This window comes from Streptopelia decaocto, assembly GCF_964273445.1.
Source record: "Streptopelia decaocto genome assembly, chromosome: 3".
Lineage (NCBI taxonomy): Eukaryota > Metazoa > Chordata > Aves > Columbiformes > Columbidae > Streptopelia > Streptopelia decaocto.
In genome coordinates, this window is record NC_138656.1 from 10403356 (window position 1) to 10422723 (window position 19368).

At 39.0% G+C, this 19368-nt stretch overlaps 1 protein-coding gene across 12 annotated transcripts in view; it reads right to left on the bottom strand.

The window, feature by feature from the left end:
• Nucleotides 1-19368, bottom strand: part of EHBP1 (EH domain binding protein 1) — a 225715-nt gene that overhangs the window by 38202 nt on the left and 168145 nt on the right. For 4 of the 12 annotated variants that reach the window (XM_082048521.1, XM_082048525.1, XM_082048527.1 and 1 more), the window contains 5 exons: nt 14571-14718; nt 7482-7598; nt 4515-4642; nt 1735-1876; nt 1478-1584 (listed from right to left, as the gene is read on the bottom strand). In XM_082048521.1, the coding sequence (XP_081904647.1) occupies nt 1478-1584; nt 1735-1876; nt 4515-4642; nt 7482-7598; nt 14571-14718 (642 nt within the window). The remainder of the gene's footprint in view (nt 1-1477; nt 1585-1734; nt 1877-4514; nt 4643-7481; nt 7599-14570; nt 14719-19368) is intronic. The other 8 variants (XM_082048523.1, XM_082048526.1, XM_082048524.1 and 5 more) reach the window with 5 other exon arrangements.

Genomic DNA, 19368 nt, shown 5'->3' on the forward strand with positions numbered 1-19368 from the left:
TTTTTTTTTTTTATGAGGCTTATTTCTCTACTGGAAGTTAACTTGTTGCTGTGTAAGGTTCTCACGCTTTCACTGAATGTTTTAAATAGTTTTTCTGTAAATGTGTCTAAAATCATCAATTCGGCTTCATATTCAGGCAACAGGTATAATAATCACAGCAGCATATTATTCCAAATAAAGCCATGTTCAAAGTCAAGGCTAATGGCACGGCTGAGCTCTCAGGACCAGTAACAAGCACAGAACTTTTGAATTTGGAATATCTGAGTTTAAGGACATTTTGCTCCCATTGATTTGGTCCCTCTCTTCCTAAACAACAGCCAACAGTGTCAGTTCTAATGGAAAACCCTTTTCTACCTGTTGTACAGCCAGAAAAACAACAACAAAACTTCCTGGGAGTAGTCCCTGAAGACAAAAAAAAAAAAGTCAGTCTGTGGAGTTGAGGTGATGTGCAATATATTGCCTTTCATCAACTATAATTAATTGAAAATAGTATGAAAACTTCTCTAATGTCAGCACGCATAATTGTTAACAATTGTTATTAGAAGATGAAAAGAAATGCTGTGTCAGGCTGAAATAGCCCAAGAGTTCATGTGTATCATCTGCATATATAATGTGAACTTACTGTGCCAGACCTCTTCAGTTCTGCAAAAGTACGACCGGGCTAAAAATAACTCTGGCTCATAAAAAGTTCGATGTTTTGTTGGAGATATGACAGCAGTACAAAAATCACTACTCAGCTCTAGATTGTTTCAGCAAAAATGACAAAAGTGTTTAGATGAATTGTGGAGAGCAACAAACGACCACCATCAAAGGCTGTATTGTGTTTTCAGACAAAAAAAATTCAGGTTAAAACTTGTTCTGCCTGCCTCTGTCCCGCAGCTGTCCATCAAAACCAGCTTTCTCCCTGCGGTCTATCAAATATTTCCCTCACAAATCAATTTTACACATGATCAGCCCATACCCCTACTGAGCTGAACCTCCCCGTTAATTAAGTGAAGAAATTACCATATATATTATATTAATGCAAACATCATTCAGCTAGTAATTCACGGCTGATCTGGATAATGGAAAGGTTGAACACCCATTAACCCAAGCCAACAAAATGGGTTGGCTGAGAAATTCTAGCAGGTCTCATGTGACTCTTCCCTCTAACTGCAGCTCTGCGGTATCTGCTATTGTAATAATTAAAATCCTCCCGGTAGATCAATACTGGAATCTCTTTATGGGAAGTGCCCTGATGGAAATGTCTCAAGGAAGCTGGGGCTGTGGAACTCTGAAAAATTCATTTTTTTTTATCTGACAATTATCACCACACTGCAGACTAATTCAACAGTGCACCCCTCTCACTCTGCTTTGAATGCACTGGAGATTGACATCTAAAAAAACCTAACATCTCATTTTAACAAATAAAGGCACTATTTCCACATACAGTTTGGAATTATCAGCAATCATGAAACCAGACAAAAAATTAATATACATTAAGCACTTCATCTTCTGATGGCTTCCTCTGAGTCTCAGTTATCGCAGCCTTCTCCTCATTTCCTCTCTTTGTATCTTCCTGTATTGATCTCTGCCTTTTCATCTCTTGAAAAAAGGGGAAAGACATGTAAAATTATTATAAAGCTTGATATTTATGTATTGAAATGTGGACTTACATTATCAGGTTTTCATATATTTATTGTTAAATATTATTAAATCATAAGATGGGAAAACAGGGTTTATATTTTCTCCTACCTGGTCTGTTCTCCACGTATTGACTGAAAGACTGGAGCTGAGTTTTTCTGACGGTGGAGTCCTTGCTGAACACAACAGGATTTCTAAACCGTTCTGCTGCTTTTTGTAATCGCTCAGCACGATGTTCCTCTGTTCCATTCTGCTAGGAAAAAACCCAGACACACAACAGTTTCTTTTGTTTACAAATGGGAAGACACAAATTCGAAATGTACGTTTCAGTGAGGGGACGGGATGCAGCTTTTGCAAAGAGGATTTCACAGCTCAGGCTGCAGTTTATATAGGATGAAAGTCTCAGCTGCAGAAAAAAAAGGAGAAGAGTGATTAATTTTTCCTTTTTGCTTAATGTGTGGTGGCAATGACTGACTTTTTGCTATGTGGGCACGCTCCTGCAGGACTCTCTACTTACTTAACAGCCAGCCCTATTAATTGTGTCCGGCATTTGCCAGAGATTCCAATTTTAAATGAAAAATCACTCCTTTGCGACTTTGATTTGCCAAGCGCCATGCATGCTGCTGCCAAGTAGCGGCGTCTCTACCCCTGAACACGATCTGTATCATTTTAAAAGCGTGTTGCCTTTAGCCCTTCTCCCTGCCCGGTAAAGAAATCTGTCATTTTCTGTAGTCCCACAGACTTGTATGACAAGAAGAACTAGTTTCTAATTTTATGCCCATTGAGATAAACCACTAATGCTGGATGAAGGCTAAAAGGTAGGATTATAATACTACCCCACTGAACTGCATTTCATCAGCTATAACTTTCCAAAGCCAGATTTGTAAGTAAGCCCTTTACAGCTAAGGAAACTACAATTATCTTTTCCAGGGCTTCCTATGTTAATACTGGTAACAAATTCAAATGGTTCTATCAACACGAAATATCCCAGAAGACTGAACCACCGCAGTGTGTGGAAACTGCAGATACCGAGGTGCTGTGTAGCAAACAAATATTTCATTTTATACCTAATCTTTTATTATTTTTATTAAGTGTTTTGAAAGTAAATAGGGAAAGGCTAAGATGCATGACTAATAGCTAAGCCTGCTGAATGCTGAAACTGGTTATCAAAAGCTACCAAGACTTTGCCCTTCCTCTGCATTGAGACAATCGGTAATGAGGGAGTTCTCCAATGGCCTATTCTCTGGCCTCAAGGAGGCCGGGGATACACAATCCCCAAGGGAAGGTAACAGTTTATCCTTTTCCACAAACACAGAATGCCTCATTTAGAAACGTGTAAACTGCATTTTATTAAAAAACAAATCCACCTCAATGCCGAGAGCTCCATGAGAACAGATGGACACCATATATTCCCTATAATGCCGCTTTCCAGCTCTTCCTTAGAAAGATGTACACAGAAATAAACTGTTAAGTTGCGCCTTTTGTGGGAGTACCTTAAAAAAAAACAAACCCAAAACCAAACTCCTTCACGGAAGCTTTTCCTAACGAGAAATACCATTTTCGTCAAGTTAGGTGATACCAAATTACCCTAAGAAGCGGCCCATGTGTCATTTGTCAAACTAAGCTTAAAAAAAAGTATCGCTCGTATGCTCTGGATGAGTTTTCAGCTGCACTAATCGGGTGGTTATGACTCTGGTTAAATAAAAGGTGGTTTCCTGTTATTAGCACAATAACCATCTGACAGCCTAAACCAGAGTCTTTACCAAAATAAACAAACACGACTAATTTTTTAGGTCTGGCAACATGCTAAAATATTAGTGTGATTAGCCAGTAAATCCCATTTTAAGAAACCTTTTTATGACTGGGGACTTCTGCCACTTTACAAATGTATTCCTCTAAGCCCACTAATTCAGTTAGCCTTTTCAATCCATTGCATTATTCTTGGGCCAGCTTCATTTTGCATTAAATCCACTGCAGAAAGCTAAATTGAACGCAAAAATCAGACTTGATCCAGGCTTCCTTTTGTTCAAAGATAGAGACCGAAAGTCCTCTGCTGCTGCCACACACTTTCATCACCAATTTATAGGAACCGACAGTGCAAGGGAAAAGCAATGAAAGTCATTGTTTTGGGACTTCAAAGCATCTCTGTATCTGGGGAAGGAAATCCTTTCAGTCAGCAGTGCCTTCCCCCCAGACTGCAGGTGGGTGAAAAGTTATACCCAACTGGAAGTGCCCCAGAGCCATAGGGATATTAATGACATACAGGGACTATTTAAAAAAAAAATAATAGTAAGAACGCAAGGGGTCTAATCAAGAAAATGAAATGAAAAATTGATTGGTGTGTGCTTTATGCTGAAGTGGTGAACATTAAGAATAGGCGAAACGACCACATAGTCGTGTCTATTTTTCTCAGAAACACTTGTTGTCAAGCACCCAAGTATGTATGCCTTTAAAGTGTACCACAGCTTAATTTTAATGGAGAAAACACAGAGGGTCAAGCTTGAAAAGCGAAGCAAATCACTGAGAGTCCAATCCTGTTCCCGTTAAAGTCAGGGAGAGTCTTGCTGCTGATTGCACCAGCAGCAGGATGGAGCCTGCACTGTATTTCTGAATTAAGTGACAACCTGAGCAATAAGAACTGAGAAATGCTACTTATATCTCTTACTGCTATGCCAACAACAAGTATCAAGATCAAAAAAAAAGGAAAATGTGTTGATTAAGCATCAGGAAAACATCCAGTGCATTGCAGTCTATGCAACTGCACTGCCATGAAGATTTTTAGCACTTCTTACTGTTAAGGATTTGATAAGAAATCATTTTCTTCCTCACAAAGTACAAACCCAAAATCAGAACATACAGGTACCAAGACAAAAGCATTAATCAAAACTTACCTTAATGTCTTGCTCTGAGCTATCAGTTACAGCTTTCTGAGCAGCACTGGAGAGTGAATTTGCCACCTGTGGCTGAGCTTCTAGGAGCTTCTTCAGCTTCAAATCCACCAATTTACTGTTTTGTTCTGCTAAATATGCAAATACCACATACAACAGAGTGAGATGCATTTAAATGCAGAGTTGCTACAACAATGCAGCAATGTAAGAGGTAGATTTCATTCACTTTGCTATCATTTCAAACTGAAAAAGTAAAAACTAGAGGGAATTTGGTTTTTTGTTTGGTTGGGTTTTTTTTGCTATTTGGACTGGCTTAGACTTGTGTAATGTACACAGATAATGACTAAGTTCTCTCAAAATATATATATATGTAGACAGCAGATGAAAAAACAGAAAGCAAACAATATTTACTTTAAGTTACTCCCAACTTGTACATACCTATACTTTGGTATAAAAACACACTTAAAGAACCATTTATTTTAAGATGACAGATAACAATTTATCACAGATTCTAAGTACTAATAACCCCTCTAGTTTATGAACTACTACTTCATCCTAAGGATCCCTGGCACAGCTTCTCAACATTAAAATTTCAGTATCAAAAGAGACAGCTTGCTAGTAATATTTTACTATGATTTATAGAATACATTGAAACCGTGAGACCCTTGGTAACTGCATTGAAGGGGCAGATTCAAAAATCTGCTGAAGCCCCCAAATTTTTTTATCAGTTTTAGCAACTTGGATCAGAGCCCAAAGAAACAAGAGTCGAGAATTTTACCTCCCAATAATGCTCATTCTGTACGTGACCGTTGACTATATGAATTTGTAACACACCTACACACACAGTTACCTACACATACACACATAATAAGGAGAAAGGTGTTAATAACAAACCACAGCGCAGGTCTATGGAGCTAACCCTGGGTAGGAAGGCAGAGTAATGCTACGCAGAAGCCCCCAGACATACTCTACATGCAGCACCATGCGAGAAATCACCCCTGAAATACAGCGAATGAAGCATCACCTGTGTATGTTATGCATGTACTTCTGGGCCTTGGGTCAAACAAACAGAAGTTGCTACATTTTTCTATAGGCAGCCTGAGTTTTTCACCACAGGCTGGTAACTTCTAGCTGGTGTGGGAAGTGAAGCCATGACTTTTGCCATACAGATTCTTCCAAGGTTTGGAATGCTCCAGTTCATCTTAACCAAAGTATTTTTGGCATGCTGGCAATCAAATGATGCGGGCCTGCAGCAGCAGCAGGCTGGGCTGGGCGATGACGAAGGACAGTTTCCCTTTCCTCTGGCACGCTCAGTCAGGGTGCCCTTAATTGAGGCTCACATGCAAGCACATGCACATTCGCATGCATTTATACACAAACATCACGTAATAACTGTGATACAAGAGGCTGACATTTTATCAGATACATTCGCAACAGTGTACGATAGCAGTACTGAGAAATACAGACAGATGCCATCTTTAAAACCAACAACCAGCAGTAAAAAAAACTTTTAAAAGTTTTTTCTTCTTGAGAGAGATGGGAGGGACTAAGATTCAGCATGGGACAAACAAATTAAGGTGGTCATTGTAAACCTAAATGTGAAATGCCCCTTACAGTTTTGCGTTTCGGTGCTCCCAGGAGATTTAGCCTTCATTAGAACTTGGTATGAATTGGCAGAATCCCTCTGAAATCTGTGTACACTGATTTCTATCACAGCGTTAGACTGCTTTCTGTATTATTGCCCATTCCCTCCCCCAGTCATTTGTCCCTCTGGCTACAGTGCAGACTGAACTGCAACGTGATGTCCCAGGTGTTTTCCAGAATGTCTTCCCATGGTGGAGATGAAGCATTGGATAGTGCGTTTATACCCCTGAGAAGGCAACTCTCAAGAAAAAAGGCCCACAGAAATAAATATTGGTAAGTCACTGGGGCTGTGTGACAGGAATATTCATTTACTGATTTCCTATTTCTCCTAAAATGAACCAGTATTTATTAGAAAATTATTTGACATGATTTTGCCCTAAATCACCTTAATTCAAATGCTGGAAACACTAAATATATTTTCTAATGTGTTCGGAAATCCTCAAATAGAAGAACAAAAAACCACAAAACCAAAAACAAAGGACATGACTCAAATCTTTAGCATTAAAAAAAAGACTAGAAAGAAGGTGCTATATATACTCATCATGGTTGTTTTAATTTACAAAGAGCAAAAACTAAATGAAGTATTTTGATTTAATATATTATGGGCTACACACTTGGTCCAGTGGCATGGGCAAAACCAAGCCAGAGGGTGCTGTAAGAAGTTCTCTCTTGTACTGCCTTTATCCTGGTGCTGAATTGTGCTTTCCACACTTCTCTGGGCTCGAGCTGACTTGCTCCCTCCAATGCTTTTATTTATTAAAAACCTATTACCTGAACTTTTGTAAATAGGACTAATTCCATTCAAATTTATACCTCCATGTCCCCACCGGAACAACAAGGTATAAATACAAGAACTGTCCCTCAGGAAGGAGCTGGAGGGATAACAAGCCTACATGGAAACACAGAGACATGTTTGCTCCTCTCCACTGGGCGCATGGACCAGGATGTCAGTGCAGAGAGTGGCAGCTGTACTCACCAGTGAGCTGTGCTCACTCCTCTGGCCTCTCTACCTTGCTTTGCTAGGACAATCCAAGCAGGGAGATTTCAGGTGGCTCTGCTTTACCAGTCTGGCCTGGGGTCTCCTTCCCCACAAAACAGCATGAAAGATTTAAATCTGCTATTGTTGGAAATAATGATGTTGTTGCTGATTTTAAATTTCAACTAGGTGCGAATGCAAAATATTAAAAAAGAACAAGCATTAGGGTTTAAAAGACCTGAAAAGGCACAAAGGAACAAAGCTATGACAGAGAAGCAGCACATTAATACCTATATGACGATGGAGTGTTAGTCATGCAAAATACACAAAATAGTCATTATTTAAATTACCCGTTGAATCAAGGTCATTTTCTAGGTTAGTAAGCTCATCTCCACCTCCAGTAACAGAGCATTCAGGAACTTCTTCGTTAGTATCTATCTCAATATTATCATCATCCTCATCCTCATCTGTAGGAACACACAGCATTAAGGTTAGTATTTTCTTACATACATGCACCACATCACTAAAAAAAATGAATACTTCAGAGAACAAGCTGAGTTATGATAAAAATGCAAATCATTAAATAAGTCTGGAAGGAGATTTTACTCTGTCCACTCACAGATTTATCTTTAAACTGATGCAATTCAATACACACACAGGGGACTCTGCTGGAAACTCCTGCTACAATAAAGGTAGAGTCTGGCCTCAGCAGTGGCTGTTCTCTGTGCTGAGTCTCTGGCTAACTCTGAAAAGCACACATGCTTTTCCTTATAACTTGAGCCAAAATAATTTCCCCTAGGCTCCCAGTTCTCTATAAGGCAGGATGGGTGTCGAAGCTGGCATACGGCAGGTTTGGATGGGTCTGGCCAGCAGAAGCACCTGGGAGCTGCAGTCTCTTGAGAAAGGCAGTAGCTCTGGGTACTGAGTTCCCAGCTTGGTGAGACTTGCTGCTCCTTACTTTGCACAATATATCACAGACCCGTGATCACCATACCTTGCCTGGGTGTTACCTTCTCCTGCCATGTCTGCTACAAGGAGGAAAACTACCACCTGGAACATCACGCTGAGCAAAAGCTGACCTCAGTTGTGGCAAGAGCACACTCACAGATTACTGCACCACTCTGAATCAGTATTGTTTGTAAGCTGCATACATTTGAAATAAAATAATAAATTCTAATTATACTTTATATTTTTATGGGATCTTTCTACCAAGTTTCTCAGAGCAGCTTGTGAATATCACTTGTAAATGAGCCTCATAATGTTTCATGAAGTAGGCGATTATTATAATTACAATTATGATGATGGTGTAGGTAAATTATGGCACAGAAAGAGTAAGTAACCTCAGGAAGATCAAATAGCAAGTGCTGAATTGTGAAGCAGATGCCAAAAAAGAATTCTGACTCACATTTTCAATACAAATATATAATGAAATTAAAGTCCATAAAAGCTAGATTAGTACTTTCAAAGCATGTAGTTGCATTGTATTTACTCACTTTATTCTCATATCAAATGCTATCTACACTTGTTCAGACTTATACAATTTTTTTTCCTACATACGTATGCATGCATGTAAAAATGACAAAAAAGAGAAGGCTGGAGTGTGTCTGGAGAAAGATGACACATATAGTAACTAAAGGAACTTTAAAACACTTCATAATAGGAAAAAATACTAATTATAATTACAAGATATGGTGCATTCAAATGCTACATAAACAAAAAGGATCCTAAACAGAGTACCAAGATGCTGTAATCCTGAATGCCAGAAGTTTGGGGAAATTTGGACCAAGATTGGTGCTGAACACTCATCATCTGTCTTTGAAATACACCAAACCTCATCCCCAGACCTGAAGTTTGCACTTCAGGCCCATGTCCCATGTTGTAGACAGGAAGGTCATACAGTTATTTCTTTTAATTACCTTTTATCTCCACAGTCCCTATAATTCCCATTTTAGGAGTCTGCTGAATTTTTTATCTGTCTGCTACTCTTTTCTAACAAGCTGCTCCCTCAACTCCTCTGTAACTAATCAACGTCTTTCACAGACCTCTGCCAATTCAGGGTAAGGCTCTTGCTGCGACAGACAGGAGCAAAGAAGTTTCCACTTCAGTGTGTCATTCAACATCTGTTGCATGTATGATGGAGCAGCAGTCTGTGCAGTAGGAACCTTCCATTTCAGCTGACCACAATGACTTCCCTGGGCTCCTCTCCACTAACTCTCAATGGTCCCTGGAAAAGTCAGCGTTCTTCCAAACTGCCCCAGCTTGAGCCAGATGAATGGAGAAGAATATCTCTCCCCAACCAAACCAGGATCTTGTGACCAGACCTGGGACCTGACAGATGGTGCTTCAGGTTTACAACTGGGTGGGCAGAAGCACCCAGGACTCCCTGTGACATCCTTTCTGTTCCCACTTAAATTCACACAGATGGTTCTGCGACCTGGACTTGCGTTGACTCAGGTAGTGCAGAGGCAGGTGGACAAAGCAGAAGGGCCCACTGTGATCATCATGGAGAAAGGAATAGGGCACAAAGTAGACTAAAGAGAAAACAGAGAATGGTAAAGCAGCAACAGCAGCAATTCTGAAGTTTTGAATTTTCCTCAAAGCATCTCTACCTTTTATAATGAGGAATCAGACTTCTCACATGATTTTAAATCCTTCATGATGGTGTCAGAGAAATTCAGTGGCATCCAGGCCACGGTGCTCCCAAACACACACTGAAAGCGTGACCGGGCTAACAGCAGCAGAGGGCCATGGACACTTGGAAGAGGTCGAAGAGAAAGAAAGAAAGACACTGCCTTGATAGGGGGAAGCCAAAACCACTGTGAGCCTAGAGGCAGGAGTGACCTTCCAAAGCATCCAAAGAGGTCAGCTCACAAGGTCAGCTCACAAGTACCAGTCATTCAGCAGGATGCTGGATGCGTCAAAACAATCCAAACAAGATGACAGGGTTTAAGACTGCTGCATACTAAGGGAATGCTTATATTAGATTATTTGATTTCCTTTAATTTAATATAGCGAGATGAGATCAGAGGCACTGTCTTTGACACCACCATTTTAGGTAACAAAAGAGATGGGAATGTCGAAGACACCAGTTCCTAGTGTCAGATCATGACCTGACCTAGTATTTAATTTAAAGTTAGCAGGCTTTGACTGAATATTATTATCAGAACATTTACACTTCATTAAAAAAATCAATTTAAAACATTCATTTGAAGTAATTTGAGAAATTTTCAAATATCTTTCAAAATCAACAGATTACTTATTTTAAACCACTTTAGTTCCCCCCTCCCCCCCTTTTTTTTTTTCCAGTCCAATGTTCTTTCAATGTATTAAAAAGGGAAATGTGTTTAGGGAGCATGTTGCAACAAGATTTTGCAATTATAAATGATAAAAGGAACAACATGACGAAGAGATAACAGATATCTTTTATGAAAAGAACAAATTACTAGTGTGAAAAACTGAAACCACTTGGTCTAGAACCAGGGCACACATTTAGCAGAGTACCAAAGAAATGCTTCCTTGAAAAGTATGTAAATGTGGATGCTAGAAAGACAGCAAAGCTTCACTGTGTCATGAAGAAGCAAACAGAATTAAAGATAAAGGTTTAAGTTATCAGCTAAACATCACTGACCACTATCCACACGGCCTGGACTGAAGAGAGATAAATAAGAATCTTCTTGAACCAAATGGAAATGCCAGAATATTGGTGGAAAAAAGATCCACAGGCATTTCATAGCTCATATGTCTTACTATTCAACTTAAGTTTAGGCTTAATTTGTGGCTAAACTGATATTCTATTGACTTGGTTGAAGCTTGTCCACATGTGATGGAGTTGCAGCAGATTACATCAATTTCTAGATGAAACCAAAAAGGTACAGTTTTCATACAGAGGTAAAAGCATTGATGGGTGTTGGATCACATTACTGGGAGAAGCGTCTACAAGGTGCCACGGGAGCTGCATGAACAGAACTTGCTCTTTAGGGAAGATGCCTCCAGGATTGTCTCTGGGAAATCCTTCAAGCTTGCAAATATTCAGATATTTGCTTTATTTACTTTCAGGTACAGAGTTCACTTTAAGGCTACAGGATGGGACAGGAGCATCTGAACAGTAATAAAGGAAGTAAAAGAGGGGAACAGAAGAACTGCAGAGCTAAAAAGAGATTTCAGGACAAGAAAGTATAGCAGTAACTGCCTACCGATTCAAATACTGCCTGTTAAGAATATTAAATAATGGACTTAACACTGTTCTATGAGTTGGAGGGTAAGCATGGTGAGTAAGCCTGAGCTACCATGTACCTTCCCTCTAAATCATTGCCTCGGAAGTAAAATCTGTAACACAGCCAGAAAACTTTAAGCATACAAGTGCAATGCAATGCCAGTGGGCTCTCTGGGGCGAGTTTTTTAATGACAGCACACCCTTCCAGCTTTTGGTATTAATTCCAAAATTTTTGAAAACTTTTTTTCTCTTACAATACATTTGGATGTTGCTTCTCCTATGTTTTTCCCTCCCTGCTCCTCTAACATCTCCTTTCTGTGCCATTCTTGTGTTCGCTGCCTTCTCCCTTCCCAGTTTTGCCTATTTTTAGTACTTTTTCACCAAAGCTGTTTCACACTATACTTGTTTTACCCCCTGTCCTCTCCATTGTTCCCTCCCTCCACTGCCTATGCGCCACCTCTTGATCTGAGCCACATCCTCACAAAGACGCCATCTCAAATAAAGGATGGAGATGTGCCAGAGAGTAAAGAAAACACACTACCCAAATCCCACAAGAGTCAACGGGTGTCCAACTGCATGGGGACAATATCTAGATAAGATGTCAATTCCTTTGTCCCATTGCTGCTGGGAAAAATGAGGGTATTTGGATTCCTATCTCAATACCGTCCCTGGACCCATCTCAAGGCATCCGCTTATCAGCCTGAAGCTAGTGGGACATCTAATAAATGCGAAGCTGCCATCCCAAACCCTCTGGCAGTTGGCAGGAAAAAGTATTTTCTGTCTCACATGCCAAATAACCTATGAAAAGGACTGGATTTCATAGCAAAGGATCCTGCTTATCCAGGAAAGTTTCAACTTGCCATAGGCGTTTGAGTTTTTCAGACCATGATTAAATAAAGCCTTTTACCAGAGAATGTAGCACTAGTGCCAAAGCATGAAACTCTTAATGAGCATATAGGAACACTGAAAGAGATCACATTTTCACCTACAATAGTGAGCAAGAAGTTAGTCTTTAAAAACTCCAAAATCTCACAGCTGAAATATCACTTTTTTCTGGAATAACTGAATCGAGAGAAAAACTATTTGGTACATTCCTTTTCATAAATTAAAACGTAGCAATCAATGCAGAAGGAGAGATTAATGAAGGATAATGGACAAGAGAGCTTGGAAGATGTTATTATAAGCTTGTCTTGGGTATCGTATAGGGAATAAAGGACTATACACAGAAAAAAGCCTACTACATGTGAGTGCTGTCAGAGGCAATATTCAGTTGTAATAAGGAGTCTGTGTATTAAATCTTAATGTCTGGTGAAAATATATGAAAAATACTAAACCTAGAAATAATTATAATTTATTTGGTTTATAAAGAGTTGGTGTCATTTCACAGAACTACTCCATTTTAGAAGAATTAATTTCTTGAGTGGTGTGGTAGAAGTATGTGGAAAATGTGCCATAGGGAAGCTTTTTGAGAATGAATAAGTAGAAGGAGGTGCTATAAAATGTACATTGACATGAAAAGAGAAAAGACGAATAAAAGGAGACAGAAAACGAAAACTGGAAGTCCGAAATAAGTTCAAATAGCTTCGTCAAAAAACTGTACAAATAAAGAAAAATCAAAGTAGGAAACAGAAACCAAGTACATAACTCCAAGCACATTCAACAGTAGGAAGCATTGAAATTGTTATACTGTACAAAACCCAACAAGTATAGTGTCAATAACTTTATAAACAAGTTGTCATCAGTACTGATACTGTCTCCTACTGTAATAACACCAAAACTCTTGGAGTGCATATGCAATCTATATGTATAAGTACTTTTTTTTTCATTATATATGCACAACGCGCGGTTACGTCCGAGACTGTTTATAAACTGAATGAAGGGCAGGAATAGCAATGGCAAAATTCAGAGGAAAATGTGAACAGGTAAGGCCACACCCCAGAAAGCACCACACCAGGTTATTTAGCAACACTACAAGTGTGACACTGTAACAAAATAGGGCAACTACCACCCAGGTGAGCACTCAGGATGTACCCAGAAAACCTACCTTACTTGGAGGGGAGAAATGGCAGGAACAGCTATGCACAGGCACGATAAAACAGTGAGGAGGAAGTGATCAAATAATGTAGGATGGGGAGTAATAAATTGTGAAAAGGGATGAAGGACACCATAGTCTGTTTAGTATACAAGTCCTATGCAATTTTGCCCAGCCTGTCTTGCTCCCTCCCCATCGAGGATGTAATTTCCCTATTTATCACAAAAGAGTTATCTTAGCAAGCTTGGTTTATTAGGCAAAGTGAGAAAACCCGAAGATCAGACCCAAAGGGAGACGTACAACTAACTGCTTTTCTCTTTGGTGTTAAATGGAACAGAAGTGCAGGGTTTAGGGTGCAATAAGACTATATTTAAATAGATATGCCCATAAAATACATGTAGTAGAGAAGAAAAATGTATTGTTGTTGAATCTACGTGCATTGTGAATGTAAGGCTGGATTTTCCTGACACTTTGGCTTACAATTGAGTGTTAGCATGAGAAACACAATTTTCCCTTAGAATACATAGAAGACACTAAAAGAGCAAGAAGCCTGTAATGGAACATGTGCTCAGCACCCATTTGAGCTTGAGTGACACTACATTACTCCAGCTTGTAGCATTGTCAGGTATATGAATTTTAATGACATTTCAAAGTCAGTTTAATAACATTATAGCAATATTACAACTCAAAATCTGTAAAGGCAAGTGGTATGTCAAAAGATTGCCATTTAAAATCAAAAGGTTGTTGCCCTCACCTCCCCTGGGTTGCCTTTAAAATGGTCTTGCCCAGCAGTCTTTTGAATACATTTTATACAAAATAAAGTTTCTTAAATATTTCTAACGTTGTTTCCCCCTCAAATTATGTCCATGCTCCTATATAAAAATATATATGTATTCAACCAACAATCATAAAATACTAAAAAACTGTGGGTAATGACAAATCTGTAAATAATGGGCCAACACGAGCTACTTGTTCCCATACCATCCTTTTTTTTCAATCAGATATCTGCTTTTCTTTTAATTGTTGGAAATGAAGTGACACAGCACTGATTTAGGAAACGTATCTACAGCCAGGTCTTGTGATATGTGCACCCGATGAACAACAACGTTTTGAAGTGTGAATAGAAATGATATCCAAAAAGGTCTCTGGTTTCTAGGTTACCATAGGAATAATACACAAGGTTCCTCAGCTCACCTCCAGATGCCTTTGACCTTTCTTTCAACTTTTCTGCAGCCATTTCAGTGTAGCTAGGAAGTTCTGACATCTTCACTCCAGATCGAGCTTCTGCTATTAGCTGACGAGCTCTCTCTCTCAGCTGCCGATGCCGCTCTTCATCTTGCTGCTAAGATATATTGAACAGTTGCCAACTCAGTAATTGACAGAAATGCAATTTCATTCTCAATCTGATCATCATGATAGTAACTGGTTTACAGCATGGTGCTTGGCCCACATTATAAATAGGATGCTCGATATCAGTTGGGTGTCACAACACAATTTTTGAAGACATCCATGAATCAGATTTTTTCTTAAAGCATCCCCCAAATTATTAATGCATTAGAAACCTAATTATTTGCAATTTAAATAATTTATAAATTATATTCTATAAAAATACCTTGATGAAAATTTTCAGACACTTTTATCTCAAAGCAGTAGCTACAAAAAGTTTTACGGTGGCTATAAAAATGGTTTTACTAAATGGAATTACTTGTTTGAGTAATATTCTCTCAAAGAACTGAAATGAGAAGCCAGATGTTGCTTTCAGTTACTCCAATCACCAAGATGACTTCAAAGTGTAAAGTGACATCTAATCTGAGGCACAGAAAGGAATCTAATCCTTCGACTCCAATGGATATATCTTTAAAAAGAAACAAACAAACAACCCCCCCCCCCCAATTAAACTAATGAAAATGAATAAAAGAAAAAAAGATGCCAGAGCAGAAAAGACTTCACATCTCTTTAAAACATCCTACTAGTGGGGCTTTGCTCAGTTAAGTAAAGAGATCATATTGGAACTATCCCAGATAGCACTGTCCCACTAAAGTTCAGAACTATCTTAGAAGCACAGTAATATTTCAGTTACATAAATAAGCAAAGTTCTACAGCATTAAATTTTGGAAAAGACTAATCTACCATACTAAAAATCGTTAATAAAAAGTGTTTAAACATATTTATAAGAATCAATTACAATATAAGGGAAACAATTTCAGTTTTCACCTTAAAACTACGTTTTGGTTTTTTTTTTTTCAAAGTTAGGACTCTTTTCTCCCTCCCCGCATTATTATAAATGCTTGTAGGTGTAACAAAGTCAGCATTTGGCTTTAAGTCATATCTGCCAATAAGTTCTTATTATTGACATAATGACCAGGAAAAAGCCCAGGTACAAGCAGTTGACCTGAACTAAGTGGAATACAACAAACTGCCTAATTTTGGAGAGCTGTCCTGGCAGCTTTCCCACCGACCCAGAAACCCAGCACCCCACACCTGCAGATGCTGCTGAGAGCTACTGCTCAGTGCTATTTAGTTTAAGCAATCATTAATAAAACAAGCACAAAATACTAATTAGGTACATTTTACCCATTTCCATGTAAATTGTTTGTTTGTAGCTATTTACTCAGCATTGTTCTCGGCACAATAGGAAAAATGCAAATGACTGAATCAGAATGCAGCCCTAATGGGACTTTCTGTTTATAACCATTAGCCCAGAGGTGTGCTGTTAATTCAATCCTCAAGCAGCAAGATTTAGCCTCATTAACAGCTTGCATGGGCAGGTTACAACTCATAAAACCCTACAGTAAACAAAGTATATGGACACAGCACAATATCTTGTCTCTGAGTGACAGAACCCTGATTCCCTATCAGATTGCCTTGATTTACTTTTCTCCTAATGTCCTTCCCTCGGAAAGACAATTCTGCCCGGGCCCTGCAAGGCAGCGGGATGGCACATCGGCTTTGTTTGCTTTCTCTCTTTTGAACTTCCCAGAAGGCACAGAGCAACAGTTCTATTAAAAAAAAAAACTTATTTGGTAAAGTACACATTAGAAAAGACAACTGGAAAGCTTCCCCCCTGCTTCTATGCACTATAATAGATCAATTTAATTTAATTTCTAGCTAGCCAATTGATACAGCAACCGATTTTATTTCGACCTGCGGTATTCGGTAACATAAATTACATTCAATTTTACGTGAAATAAACCAGCACAAATCTCTACTATTTGTAATTCCTGGGATACAGGAACTTGTGGGTTTGATTTAAATTACATTTAAGAGGGAATGTGCAAAATTTATTTCAAGATTCCTATGTGGTTTAACATCAAACAATTTAATCTACTATAGCCGCCGTAGTTTAAAATAAGGCCAGTTACGTGTTTGTGACAAATGTGCCCTAAACTGAGCCGGCTGACTCCCCCCTCTCCTTCTCTCCCCTCCTCCTGAAAGAGAACTTGTATCCTGATTTATTAGCATAGTCATTAACATCCCGGGGATCTCCAAGCAAACACAGATTATTGTGGCTTGTGTTTGTGCTGATTAAGCCAATAATCACCAGTGGAAAAAGAGAAAAAACAGCCTAGTTCTCGCTTAAATTCAATTCAGGTATTTGAACCCTTAGTTACTGAGCCTGGCAGGGGGAACACTGATGGAAGGAGCAATGAAACTGAGAGCAGAAAAGTAGGTAGATAAAGTTTTGAGGTACAAAACAATTATTAAACAGCAAGTCAGTCCCCTAGATTTTGGAAAGGAAAGCACTCGGGAGAAGTGCAGAGTCATGAAGAGATATTTGAAAGAAAAAATAGACACAAAAAGAAGCTCCACACCAAGAAAGGACCATGCAAACATATACACAATTTTTTCCTGTACAGTTGAAGAGAAAACTCCGTAAAATCTTTCACCCTCTGGCATGAACCTACTAACATGCCAAAGAGACATTAAAGTTTGCTCTGCTATTTTCCCCCAATTATTTTGTAATGGTCTAAAAACCTGCCACGCGGATGCACAGCGAGGAAAACTTCACCATTTAAGGACAAACTCTTCAAGAATAAGTAATGTAATTCCTTGTTTCCCTCCTATAAAAATGTATTGGTATGCAATTTTTATATTTCACAGTTCACCGACATCTCGGCAAGCTTTCTTCCACTGCTTCAATGGTGCTACTTTTAATTTTATCCTCCTTAGTCCTAGTAATTAAAGTGATCAGCAGTGGCATCCCAACGGCTTTGACACAGCTACAACCCCCTAGCAGACTCTGGTTTTTAAGGGTAAGGGGAAGGAAAAAAGGCCTGGAGTTTCATTTCACTGGAACAAGAAAATCAAGCTTCTCCAATCCTCAATTTTATCCAATTGTTCTTTCAGCAGCCTTTGGATCTTAAGAAACAAATAAAAATGGCTGCCATTAGGGGGTCCTTTTTGTAGTTGCCGCAGACGGCAATGACTGACATTACTTTGGCCAAAAATGATGCTGTGGATTTGGGAAGGTGAATTTGAATGTGAAACACTGGCGGGGCAGTTCCCGAGATCATTACCCAGCCAGCGATGTCACTCCACGGCATCAGAAGCTGAGAGCTGACCAACTCAGTAAAATACTGAGAGTGGTGGAGTCTTGCAGGGACAAAAACCCAATAACAACAACGAAAAAACACCACACCAAAAAACCAGCCACCCCCATAAAATCCGTCTCCTTAAATCAGTAAAAATTCTGCTATCTTCTCATGTTTTCTAAAAAAGAAACCAAAACCTCTGCTAGGGATTTTTAGTCATCCTTTGGCAGAATTTTGGGAGGATCCAAATTGAGTCTACACCAGAAGTCTGGTAACATATTATCTTCTCCCTATAAAAAATATAATCCCGTGAGCTGCATTTATTTGATGTTTAAAAAGAAAATTCTTTATCATGTCCATAGACTGGGGGCGGGGGGGGGGGCGGGGAATGTGGTAAATTAGTGATACTCCATAGCAACAAAATTAAACCAGAATTGTACCTATAAGGGGGAGCGATTCCCATAGATGTAGGTTTCAAAATTGTCTGTGGTCTGCCCTGAGTGCACAGTACATTTAAGAGAAAGAACTTGACTGCCACCTCTTTCATCATTAGACAGGAAGAACGGCTCTGTTACTAGCCATTCAAAAAGAAAAAGACTTCTGTGCTTGTCCAGAGGCAAGGATTACCAAAATGCACCTATTCAGTTAGTAGAGAAGACAGAATAAAAAATAATAATAATAAAAAAAAATTACACGAGCTTTAAAGGTTTTGGGCAGACTGGGTTTTACTGTGACCTTGATCGGCTCTTGTTTGAGTAAATAGGATTTGGGATGAAACATTAAAACTGTTCAGCAGATCTTTTCAAAACATTTCAAACTTTACTTATGTTGGTTTATAATATAACCAGACATGCTTGTAAATGGCCACACCTGCTCATTTCTCTGGGGATGGCCTGATCTCTGCCTTTTCTAACAAAGAAAGGATGGGAGAAAAAAAACCCAACCAGCCTTTCTTGTTGAAAAACAGAGTGGAAAGTCAAAATCTTTCTCAAGTTTGTCCCATCTGGTCAGATTAAATCTTTGATCACCCTGGGGACGACATTTATGTTTGGTCTCTCCTACCATTTCAGAACAGCTCCAAATACACAGGTAGCAAGCAAAATATGAATTGCTAAGCAGGGATCACTTGATATAAACAAAAGTGCATTGGCTTTGGACTTCTGTGGCTAGTAGGAAGTGGTCAGCAAAGAAAGACATAAATATCTTGGGTATTTTCTGCCTGGTGTCTTCATCAGGTAACCTACTACCAATAAACTGTATATAGCTTGAAAATGTTTTTTCACGAATGTATATCACAAAAAGTATCAAATCCCTTGTCATAAAGAAGTAGCTATTGGCTTACGATCTATGATACTGATGGACTAGTTAGATGAGACAAAATGAAAATAGAAGTAGCCCAAAGTCTAAAACTGGAAGAATCACAATATCGTAACAAAACCATCCCCTTTAAGAAAAAAAAA